The sequence below is a fragment of the Pleurodeles waltl genome, chromosome 7 (assembly GCF_031143425.1).
Source record: "Pleurodeles waltl isolate 20211129_DDA chromosome 7, aPleWal1.hap1.20221129, whole genome shotgun sequence".
NCBI lineage: Eukaryota > Metazoa > Chordata > Amphibia > Caudata > Salamandridae > Pleurodeles > Pleurodeles waltl.
The window spans coordinates 1,028,901,856-1,028,914,348 of NC_090446.1; the positions used below are offsets into that span (position 1 = coordinate 1,028,901,856).

At 40.8% G+C, this 12,493-nt stretch overlaps 1 protein-coding gene across 2 annotated transcripts in view; it reads left to right on the forward strand.

The window, feature by feature from the left end:
• The window catches only part of WIPI1 (WD repeat domain, phosphoinositide interacting 1), a 188,648-nt gene that overhangs the window by 113,691 nt on the left and 62,464 nt on the right, over window positions 1-12,493 (forward strand). For both annotated transcript variants that reach the window (XM_069199848.1, XM_069199849.1), the window contains exons 5-6: window positions 3,041-3,138; window positions 4,088-4,180. In XM_069199848.1, coding sequence (XP_069055949.1) covers window positions 3,041-3,138; window positions 4,088-4,180 — 191 coding nt within the window. The remainder of the gene's footprint in view (window positions 1-3,040; window positions 3,139-4,087; window positions 4,181-12,493) is intronic.

The window sequence follows — 12,493 nt, forward strand, 5'->3', positions numbered from 1 at the left end:
TGGTGATCTGCACTGAATTTCATCTGGTTTGTTGCATTGCTTAAATACTAGGCTAAGATTCCTGCAAGATGGGCACAGCAAGACTTTTCTAAGCATATTTCATTGAATTCGACATGTTCTGAATAGAGTTGTTGAAATGAAGGGGAGCATCATTTTCATGCTCGCTTTCTAAATCTTCTGAACTTTCAGATCCACATGCATCCTTTTTAAGACCTCAAAAGCTAACACATCTCACTACTGAAAGAAAGGTAGAATCTCGGGAAGACCGAGATGTCTTCACAACCTAAACAGGCTTCATCTGGAAACTCGTAGGTTGTTGTAGACAGGTTATCCGAGTATCTCTCTCTTAAAAAGAATTACTATATGCACATCAGATGTTTTGCGGCTTGAGATTCATCCAGATGAATTCAAGAAAAAGACATGATTTCTAAATGAATTTATATAATTAGACTGAGCATAACTGGGAATTGATAGGATCTGTTTGAGTTATCTATGGGATAATACTTACTGCACAAGAACAAAGCTTTGAGAAAGCTCCAGGCTGTCGAGCCATACGGGGGCGAAACACATGTTGGCTGCAGATACAACTTTGATTTCAATACAATATGTATCATTTCGAATAACCCTTACTATAGAACATGGAAATGTTTACTTCAAAGAAAATGGAAATCTCGAAGAATTAACTAAGGATTATGTTTTAATTTATTCAAGGGTAGATTTACTTACTCTCACTTTACAGGGTCATCTGGAAGCCCGTAGGTTGTTGGAGACAGTTAGGATATCTGAATATCCCTCTGTTAAAAAGAATTATTATGTGTTTGAATATTTGCCTCTCATTGAGCCCCCCTACTCTGTTCAATCGCCTTGATAACTCAGATTGCAGCCATCTGACGACCCCTCTGTCCTTTCATAAACTTTGTTCTTTCTTCACATCTACCAACTATCGTTGGTTGCAGTGGCTAGCTCTCTCTTTTTCTTCACCTTTTACTTCATTTGCTTAGTAGGGTTTTTACAAACCAAAATATTTAAGCTCAGTTCACCACTTAGGAATTTAAATGTTTCTGTACACACTCATGCCACTTATTGAGTGAACTAATGCCCCTACACCCACAATACATGCAAAGTGTTTTATTATCCCTTGGGATAGTGATCTTGCTTTGTACAGAATAGAAAATAAAATAAATAACACACTAGTTATAGGCATAAAGAAGGAGGCTCTACAGGATGCAGGAAACTAGGTCATCTCCGGAAACAACATGTGCAGGAAATGTTAGTGGTTTCAACTAGAAAAGCCTGTTAAACTCTGCCATATCTATTTATTTCTGCCCACGTACAAACAAGTAAAGCGTCTTTGTACGGCTTTTGCTGTACAGTTACTGCTGCAACAAACTGAAAAATAACCCAGATCTTGACTGCCCCTATAGAGTGTGAATGCGATGAAGCTGTGATCCTGGATACCTTTAACGCAGACATTCATTTCTGTAAATGAGATTAATGATTAGTCATGGATTAGCATCAGTACGTAATACAGCAAACAGTGAGCAAAAGAGTGCCACTGCATAAACAAGACAGAAACCCGTTTCAGCGGGCGCCCTCCTCTCATCACTGATGTCTACCGAAACCTTGCAGGTTAGCTCCTTTGGAATGCCAAGCTGCTGGGGTCCTTTGAATGTTCTTGTCATGGACACTTTTGCAGGGGGTTGTTGTGGATTCAGCCTCTCAGTCTCCTATGGGAAAGTGTCTTTTGGAGTTGCTGCGGATCAGCAAATCTCGAAATAGGCATGCATACTCCTGTACCCCAAAAATGTCCCATTTAAAGAAACCTGGGGAGTGGGTGTAATAGTACCTCTAGGCAGCCACCTGCGAGATGCCTGACACTCAGCCTTTCCATGAGCTTTGCTCACCCTTGTAAGAGAAACTATTAGACCACATGTAAGAGGTCACTTTGGCGCCATTTTAAACGCTGACCCTCTTACTCTGTGAGATTTTGATCAAAGCAGATTTGCATTATGTGCCACTCTCAAACCCACTGTAAATACACAGTTGTAATAAGATATATGCCATTCTTTATATAAAACCCAGAACACTATAAAATATAATTAAACATAATATAAACAGTCATTACTGACACATCTGAAATCTACAGAGCTCCGTGGCTGTGTGCGTGAAATCACACAATATAACCATTTTTAAGAAATGCAAAAAATCATCAAATGAATGAAACAGCTGTTTTTTCCTCTCGCTCTTTTAAGGGCTTTAATTAATATCCATGTGCAGCCTTTCTGACAGGTATGTTCAGAATGGTGCAGCACTAACCCTGCTTTTGAATATTTGGGGCATTTGTTCCTTTGCCTAAAAAATTCTGAAGTCAAAGTAGTAAATAAGTGTCCTGGACAAATAGGACAATATTGCACTTTCTCCAAATACTCTAGGACTGGAGTTGGAATACCAAATTAGCTGCCCCAGTATCTGCAGAGATCACAATTAAAGGCAGGCAACTGGAGATAGCCTAAAATGCAAATGATCATAATTCAAGTGAACACTTCTGCCGCTGAAGTACACAAGCTGGGTAGTCTCTTAAAGAAATCACATTGCAGTCAGTGGATGGAGCTTGGTTCTCCCTGAAATTGGTGCTCCACTGACACCCAACAGCTGGTTGAATTATATCAGCTCAGCTTGGATGCAGTCTTGCCAATCGGAGAAGAGCAGAGGAGATGGAAAACTTGGTAAAAGGTCAGGAGGTCTACAAGCCAACTCACTTTGTAGCCTTAGTAGAGGTAAAAGTAGAGGGTGGCTAGACCCAACTGGCCAAAATCTGCAAGCAGGACATGAAGAATGTACTCAGAGTTCAGTGATGGTTGAAAAAAGTGCCACTTTTTCCCCCGCTGCTGCTTCCTTACAAGGTGAAGCAGATGCACCCTGTTAATTCTGAGTTATCCTCGAAATCATTCAAACCTCTTTACCAATTTTGTGTTTGTTGGTCCTTTTGTTTTGCTTGATATTATCTTTTACCCTCACATATTCTACTATTGATTTCTAGGACTCTGTGCACTTTCTATTAACCATTCCAACTCCTACTTGGCCTACCCTGCCAGCTCGACCACAGGGGAGATCACACTCTACGATGCCAACAATTTGGTGAGTTGAACACAGTTGGTGCTTTTGTGGTCCTCCAGGGCTGGGGATGGTCACAAGGATACATGAAATGAGGAAAACCTCTTTCAGGAATGACAAATACCCCTGTTTATTGAGCTTATGTGCGGCACAGGCCATTTGCAACACACGATTGAGGGATTCCAGTTCAGTACTAAGATATTAATCAATGCAGTGCCTAAGAAATCGCCACTGGATAGCACTCAGTTTTCAACCACAATGAGCATAACTCTTGCCTCCATGTAAGCATATATATATTGGGGTTTCGTTTATGATTTAGAGTTTAGTGAGTGATGGCCTTTGAAGTATAAAGACAGCAAAATATTTCATTCTATAACAAGAATAAAAATGAAAGAATTTGAGAAAGCGCTTTGCAGTGCATTGTAAACAAAACAGAACTAAAAACAACTGACCAGAAAGAAAAGAGTGATCGCAAATTGCTAGAATGTTTCAATAATATAAAATCCCCATAAAAGCCGAATTGCCCTAAGAAGAGAAGATTGTAATTATTGGGATGTGTCAAAAATGCTTCTTTTCTTTTTATTTTTTTTTTTTTATTTTTTTTTAAACATGAAAAAGGAGGTGGAACTTGAAAGATTCGGGAGGCAAAAGAGCTAGCACTGTTGTTATGAATAGCCTAATATTGTAAGGAAAAGAAGGAATTCTGTTCGTCTCATTATACAGTATACTTGTACTGAGTTCCAGATGGTAAATCCCCCATGTTAAGTGCTCATTGTTAGGGTCTCACAAATGGTAAAGATGAGCAGTAGACATTGCATTTTCCAAAATAAAACCGTGCCAGAGATGAAAAGTTTTTTTTAGTGTGTTAAATGCGTCTGCTATTAGCGAGATTAACGGGTGTGTGCAGTCTAAGTGGCATGGGCAGCGTACGAGCAAGACATTAATTCACTCACTTTTATTTTCCTGTCAACAGAACACAGTGTGCACAATCCCCGCTCACGACAGTCCGCTTGCTGCAATCACCTTCAACTCCACAGGGTCGAAATTAGCCAGCGCCTCTGAGAAGGTGAGTGGAGTTAGCCAGCTACATCAGTGACATAACTCTCAGGCCTCATCAGGAGAGCCCTGTCCCATCCAGTCTTCATGAACGGACCTCTCCAAATCACTATATGCTGAAAAATGTCTTCATAGGGCCTGATTTAGAACTCGGCAAATGGGTTACTCTGTCACAACAGTGACGTATATCCCATCTGCCGAAATCTGAATCCCATTCTATCCGATAAGATCCAGATTTTGGCGGATGGGATATCCATCACCGTTTTGATGGAGTAACCCATCTGCTGAGTTCTATATCAGATCCATAGTCTCCTAAAGGCAAAACCTGACCTAGCATTATTCTTAAAATTGTTGCTTGTATACCTGGTTACAGTTTCAACCAACCAAAGTTAGAAAAACATCCTCATTAAATAACATCCAGTAATGTTTTTAAAAGCAAGAAATCAATTCTTCAAGGTCTTGATACTCTGTCAACCTGAAGCTCATTTAAGTGAGTTACATGGTTACATATGTGTTAAAGTTTAAATAAGATACAAATTTCCCTGAATACAATTTGCTTCCAGCTACCAGAACTGGATGATCCAACCTATTTTGGCAAGAACACCCTTGTGGAACCATAAACAATTATGATTGAAAGGAAGAAGAAACAATTTTACTCGTCTCCAGATACCTTGATAATAATCGCTGGATCAGCTCAATCAATATTCCTATGTACAAGTTAGTAGCTACATTTGTGCCATTTGCTAAAGACCTTATTTAGAACTGATTATAGCTCAGCACAAACTCTTAAAAGTCACTCATGTGCCTGGAAACAATAAAAAAGTGCAGTGTTTCTCTACAAGTAAATGAAGATATATTGTTATACCTGTCTTTAAAGACAATGGGCGAGGCTACACTGGCTGCATCTCCAGGGAGCCTGGTCCATGGTATGATTTAAGTAAGATCAATTCTATGACACTGCTTTGCATTTGAACAAGTAGAATGTGGTCTAATATGATGGAAAGACCGGTTACTCCTGACAAGAATCTTTTCCGTTAGCTGGTGGTTTAATCCAAGAAGTCTTCTTTAATGACTGTACGCAGGGCATGTTGGATTAAGCTAAAACAACTATAAATTATTTTAGGAAGAAAGAGTTACACTTGGCTGACAGTTGCTAACTAAAATGCTCACAGGTTTCAATTGTCCGTTTTGGGAGAACAAACCTTATTAGCTAGGGAGACTTCCTTCTGGTTGGTTCTGATTATAGACATCAAGATATTTGAATGTGAAGTAAAAAACACATAACTATAAACTACGAGTTTATATTGATATTATAACTTGTCACTCAGGTACTGTCTTACATTTTTTTTTCTATCTGGAGTACATTGATAAGTCCGTATAGACCTATTATGAAGTATGTGGTAAATATTACATAATAAAACGTACATAGCCACAGGGCTAATTGTTTATTCTGGGCTTATGATTTATAAATGGTTACTTGAAATTAGTTAAACAATTAAATATATATGTGAATTGTTTAAAAAAAACATTAATTTTCTGTCAATTTTACAAGTAAATCTTGAAGGTGGGTGGAAGGGCTTGGCCTGCTGTCCAAGATGGCAGGCAAATAATTGTGTTTTGCAGCATTTCCTCCACCATTTGACATATTCCTACCCTACCGGATCTTGAGAGGGTTCAAGAAGTGATTGCTGTCTTTACTTACTGTGATCAGACAAGGTAGCAAGAGATTTTCGGGTCTGGAAGTGGGTGATTAGATTGCTGGCCTGTCATGCTGTCCCCAAGCGTGCACTGGCAGACAAGATCGCTCTGAGGTGAGGAGCTGGTGAGTGATGTAGGAGGGCTCCATGGCTGCACAGGCCCTCTCCCATAGAGCGCTGACCACGGCACGCCCTGGAGAAAGTCTCTCGGTTGGACGCCTGCTGGGCTGAGGGAACCAGGGATAAGGAAAAGGAGGTGCTGATCCCCAGGGGAAGAAACTGTGGACAGAGTGTCTTTGCACGCTGTGAAGACAATCACTCTGTTGGACCCCACATGGGTCAAGAGAGCTGAAGAGATGCGCAAGAAGGTGCTATGCCCCAGGGAAAAGAAACCTGGACAGAGTGATTGGGCCATGGAGCAAGGCGACTGGTAGGTGAGCTCCTGTGTCTCAACAACTGTGCACCCAACTGTGCACCTAACTTTTGCAAAATTAAGGAGCACATTCTTGACCGGAGGGCTGGGCAAGCGCAGTGGGTGGCTGTTGCAAGCCCTCAGGGCTGAGATGGTGGCCATTGAACTGAACTAGGCCTGGTCTGGGCCATGTGTGGTAAGTGGTCCTCCCCTCCCAGCCCACCTCCCACCTCACAAGAGATCAGCAATATTCCTGTACACTCAACAAAGTGCAACATCGGGGCGCATGGTCGGCTCGGTGGTCCACTGACAGAAAAAGTTGATCTGCAGCAAAAGTATTGTGCTCCATGAAAACTCAGATAGTTGCTGAGCGGAGAGGTCAATATCGTCAAGGAGTGGGACCTAGTACAATCTGGCTGGTTTGAAAAAGTTAAGGACTCTAAAGAGTTCCATGAATAACTCATTCATGGTGAAAAACAAGAGAGCCTAGTCCCAGGCCAAGATGGAACATTATGCGAAGGAACAGAGGAGTCACAATGTAGATTCTAGTGGACCTTCTCATACTGTAGAAACGTCTTCCTCCGCTAATGTGATCCTACAATCTATTAGAGACTCCAGTATGGCATAATATGACAAAATGGATGAAATCAAAATAGACATATCTCTCATTAGCCTTTGTGTAAAATTCCAGAAAGGGTCACCGAAGCAGAGACAAGGATATCATCAGTAGAGGACAAGTCTTATATCATGCAAGATGAGTCAGCCCAACTGAGAATAACTTCAAGGCAGCTGAAAGAGAATGGAGGCGGTTGAGTCGAGGATGTGAGGAATGAGTTCTTTATCATTGGAACACCTGAGGGAGTGGAAGGCTCTTCTTTATCAAATGTCCTGTTGACGTGGCTCAAATCCTGGATACCTGCAGATAATCTTTCTCTATGTTTCATTATCGACTGAGCGCACGGAGCCCTCATGGTTCAACAACCTATTGTGGTCCCGCTGAGGCCCATCATTACTCTCTATCTTAACTATGCCAATCGTGACATGATGTTAAGGGAAGCATGAATGAGAGACTCCCTAAGAATTGACAGCAGGATATTCTTGTGTTTCCTGAGTATAAAAAGTTGGTACAACAGCAATGCTGCTCTTTCCTGACTGCTAAATAAATACTCTGCACCAAGCAGTTGGACTACATTCTCATGTTCCCAACCAAGCTCAGGGTTATCTTTCAAAATAATGTTTTTTTTTTTTTTTTAAATAAAAACATGGGAGGATGACTGGGACTGGGATGACGAAAGGGGCCCCCAACAGGAGTAGAAAAAGCAGGTGGGTGCTACCGCGGAGGGTACAAGAGAGGACCCCAATCTGCCAGAGACGCAGATGAAGTTAGGACGGGGGAGCTGACATTTCCAACAAGCTGCAGCTGGAAGATGGCTGAGAGAGACTAGGGAAATAGTGCTACTTTCCATCAAGACGACTTGCTGTCTCTTCTCTCCCGACCTGAGTCAAACACATAATGGATAATGGTGCATACTGAAGGAGAGCAGATGCCTACAATCACTTTGCATTTCCTAAAGTTCAAAGGGTATGCCGGGGACAATTAGAGGAAGGTGCCAGTTGAAGGGGCATGAACCCCTGCAGACTGGCAGGGTAAAAGTTCCGTTTGTATATAGAAGGGAGAGGAAGAGAGACACCCTTAAAACAGTTTGATTTGTGTTTAGTTTAATTCTGTTTCCTTTGGAGAGTAAGGCAACAGAGGCTTCTGGATGAGAAGTATAGGTTGGAGGGCTTTGGGGCAAAGTCAACTTGAACACAGAATATGGAAGGTAGAACTCAGTAGTATCTTCAGAATTGGGGGCAGGAGGTTACAGAGCCACTCAGCAGAAGAGGAGGGAGGGGAAAAGCTTGGGAGCAGTTAGGATTGTCGACATGCGCAGGACAAAGGTTTAAACAGGCAGCATACATGGTGAAACATAGGGGTAATCCAGGTAGGTTGAAATTACTTATGGCTTGCATGAGAACTAACAGTTCTATGGAAGACTTGAAAATCCTTTCCAGGAATGTTAACAGGTTGGCCAACTAGTTCAAAAGGGTAGTAGTAACTGAATACATCGGTTGGCAGCTATCGGACCTAGTTATTTTACAGGAGACCCTTTGTTGGCAACCCCTGTAAATTTCTAAACAGGGAACAATATTTAGCACTGGCACATTCTGACTTTACAAATAGTTTAAGAGGAGTAGTTATAGTTGCTAGGAAAATCACACTTTTCCATGTCCAAAAGACATGGCTAGACCTGAATGGGTCTTACCTGGGATGCAAGGAACAAGGGGAGGAAATCACTGACCATGCTAAACGTATATGCACTATCCGCATTGCTGCAGTCAGTGCTATATACATTGGGACCCATACTGATTGGAGTGGAAGCCTCATAACACATAATAGGGGGATACTTTACCGATGATGGATTGAGCCCCAGTTACACTGTCATCTGGCCCACAGGTCCACTTACACCAATTCACATTGCACAGTTTACCGACACACTGGATCATTTAGCTAGTTGGAGGACTAAGCACCCATGAGATAGACAATATTAATTATTCTCTGGGATGTATAAAACATTTTACCACTTGGACTATGTGTTTGTCCAGACCGAGAATGCACAAACAAGTTTAAAGCTGAATACGTAGCCAGAGGGATCTCTGACCGTAAGGCCCCCCACCCCTGAGAGTCACATTGGCGGAAAAGTGTGAAAATCGGAGAGGCCGTTGCAGACTAGACAGTTGGGCGCTCCAAGATAGGGATGTGACGCACAAATTACATGTTGATTCCATGCAATACATGGAATAAAGGATCAGTGGCTTCACAAATAGTTCTCTGAGAGTCATATAAGAGGTCCCTAGAGACAGTGCACAGAACATCATAGCTAGAAAAGAAAACAAGACAAAGAGAATCCTAACACTTGAAGGGGTGCGACTGAAAGAGGAATAGCTGATTAACGATACAGGGTCACAGGAGAGTCTTCAGAGTGAAGAGTACAGAGTCTTTGAGGGGGTAATATCACACAGTAACCTTTGATGCTGTAAGACAACACTTTCTAGCACAACGAAGGATGTATGAGGTAGGAGACAAAACTGGGCGTCTATTAGCACAGTTTGGCAGGAGAGAGGATGAATCTCGATGAGTGGGTGAAGTCATGGGTGATTAGTTCTAGATGGTAAATACTGACCACCGTATAGCAAGAAACTTTGCTCGATACTTTCAAAACAGGTGTATGACATTATCACACATCTTTGCCCAGCATGCCTTTACAATGCTGCCTTTATCCCGCATGTCTTTAAAATGCAGATGCCTTTACCACACATGCCTTTACCATGCATGGTAAGTATATTATTTATATTTATCGACAGATTAAGACATTGACTCTCCTGATTTTTTTTTCTCCAAGATTGCTCAATAAATTAAAACAAGTTAGACTTTATGATGTCCTTTGTTACTATCCCATTGTGTGGATCTGGATCATTTTTGTTAACAATGTGGTGTGAGAGTCTGTTTTAACTGATGCAAAAACTAGCTGTGTAACAGATGACTAGAAGTATGCTTAGGAATATTGATAATGCGTAGTTGTGATTTGAAACCATGCATGGTAACCTTAACTTTGAATTGAAAACGTGCTAACATATATTTAAAAGCCTTAAATGTCTGGTGCTGTATCAATATTGCTGATCCATTAGCCCTTTTGCGTTTGCTGATTCTCTCAATGTCTGTGAGTACACATGCATAGTGTACATACCACCTGCGTAGTTTGGGCAAATCTTGGGAGCAACAGAGCACAGGAAAATTAGTCTGGAATATTTAGGATCATTTATACTACTGATTGGTGAGGTTCTCTTGAATTTTAATCCAACGAGTTGTGTCCGAATGTGTTGCCTGATGCTGATTGCGTAGTTTGAAAAGGCTTGGCTTTTTGTGTTTTCGTTTTTGTACGTTTGGTTACCAGCTTGTTGACATCATGCTTTAATGAGTTGAATTTGCTTGCTGAGCTATGGATGTGTTTTTTTGGTTTGGGAAGTGGTGGTTTGGTTGCTACCTTGTGCCTTGAGAATGGCACTGCAGCCCCTGAAGGCAATGCATGCTTGAGGGAGAGCCAGTGAAGCTCTCTTGGGGTGGGGAGATGTGACTGTACTTCTTTACCTTCTCAATCTTTGTGAAAGTTACATATGTAGAAGTGAAACGGCATAATTTGTTAGTAAACTTTTTAATACAAGCATGAAGGTATCAAATAATGTACTTTACTGTGCTTTCGTTGCTTCTGATACACAACTCCTCTCTCCACGCACTCTGCTCTTTAGTACATCTTCTGCTATCAGGAGCTTCTATAACTAGGCACATCTGATTTTGGCCAATGTCTGAAAAATAAGTTTTGGTCAACTATTTACACTGTGACCAGATTTTTGGAACATATGAGGTCCTTCCATTTAGGGGTTCCTAGTGCAAAGTGTAGTTTGCATGGTCCAGCTCAAATCAGTTAAGGTAGGTAAATATATTTTCGGGTTCCATACATTACCCTTAAGGTTTTGCACTATAAAGTTTGTCAGAGCAAAAGTCTTCTTTTCCAATGTATAATTTTTATCTTCAGAAATATTGCATGAAGAGCTTGTGATTAAATAATGAGTACCTACTGCTCTGATTCTGTTTGTTTTCTACTGAGTGCACGCCATTTTACAGTAATCATTTTAATCTATGTAGGAAAGAATTAACAACATACTCTTTAAAAAAAAAAAAAAAAAAAAAAAAAAAAAAAAAAACACCATGACGCATTAACAGTCCACTTCCGTCCGGTCGTTACAAAAAGGAAAGGGGAGGAAATCATTCCCTAGACTTTCGATTTACGTTCTGCCTGCCAAGTCTGTTTCTAGATTTGGGGGAAAACTGCCATGTTTAATTATGGCACATAACGTGACTTAAAGCTGGCACCAGATACCGCATGCGCACTTGTTTTCTCTTGCCAGGATTTGTTTAACTTGAAACTACATGCTTGTCAAATGTGGAGCATGACGTTTTTGAGCCAGGCACCACAGAAACTTATTACATACATGAGTTCTGCTCTCAAAACTAAGCCACCCCTTTACCTTCCATTGTCTGTACCTTGCCTTTGACCATGTACAGCACTCTGCTCCTTTGCGGCTAGGTTTGGGCTATACCAATATTAATTGCATGCATAGAAACAGTAGAGGTACAGCACAGAACATACAATGACCCAAGAACTCTCATCCACTGTCATATATGGACCTACTTACAACGTATGATGATGCTTCATGACCATAAAACAAACCAATCGTGCCTTCAAAGGCCAACTCTTTACAAGATACCAGTACCTACCCAAACCACAATACCCGAAGTATTATCATACACTGGCATATGAGGAATGTATTATAACTTGGGATAACAGCTTGTGACCGTAAAAGAAAATAGACCAATCACTTCCTCTGTGTCAGACACTTTCCCTTAATACCAATAGCGCCCCACACAAATATACAATACAATTACTGCTTCGGTTTGTTAACGCGTCACTTACTAGATCATTTATTCACTCTGGGACTCGTTTTAGGCCGATTATTCTTTTGACCCTGATTGAAGACACCTTAAGACGAGATATCTAATCCACATTTCAATCAATAAGTCAATAACGTCATCAATATTCACCATAACAAATCAATTAGATTAATCAATAACATTAATAAGACTCGGAAACCACCATGACCTTTCAGTCATGAATAACCACACCAGTTTAGTACGATTTTATGATGTTTATTCCCTATTAATTACAATTCTACTAGTAAGTTTATTAGTCTCAAAACCATTAAACACATCAGCATCGTCATAATATGGCAACTCGAATAAGATTTAATCAAAGCAAAGATCACGAACATTAGAACATGACACGACGTCAATATAGGTTAACCTTAGCAGAGTATCATTAGCGCGTTATTCAACAAAGCATTGATTCAGTCATTTGTCTATTTGCGTCCGTTTAGTGAACCCCTTAATTAACCTCGAATTAACATTGGCATGTTGGGCTTCATGCAAAACAATTCAGCAACACAAATTTAGAAAACATCTAACTATGGTCTCTGTCAAAAGAAGCAGTTGGTACCTAGAAAGGAAAGGCAAACAGACAATTACAATTTCATCATCATATAGTTACCCTCCGTAATG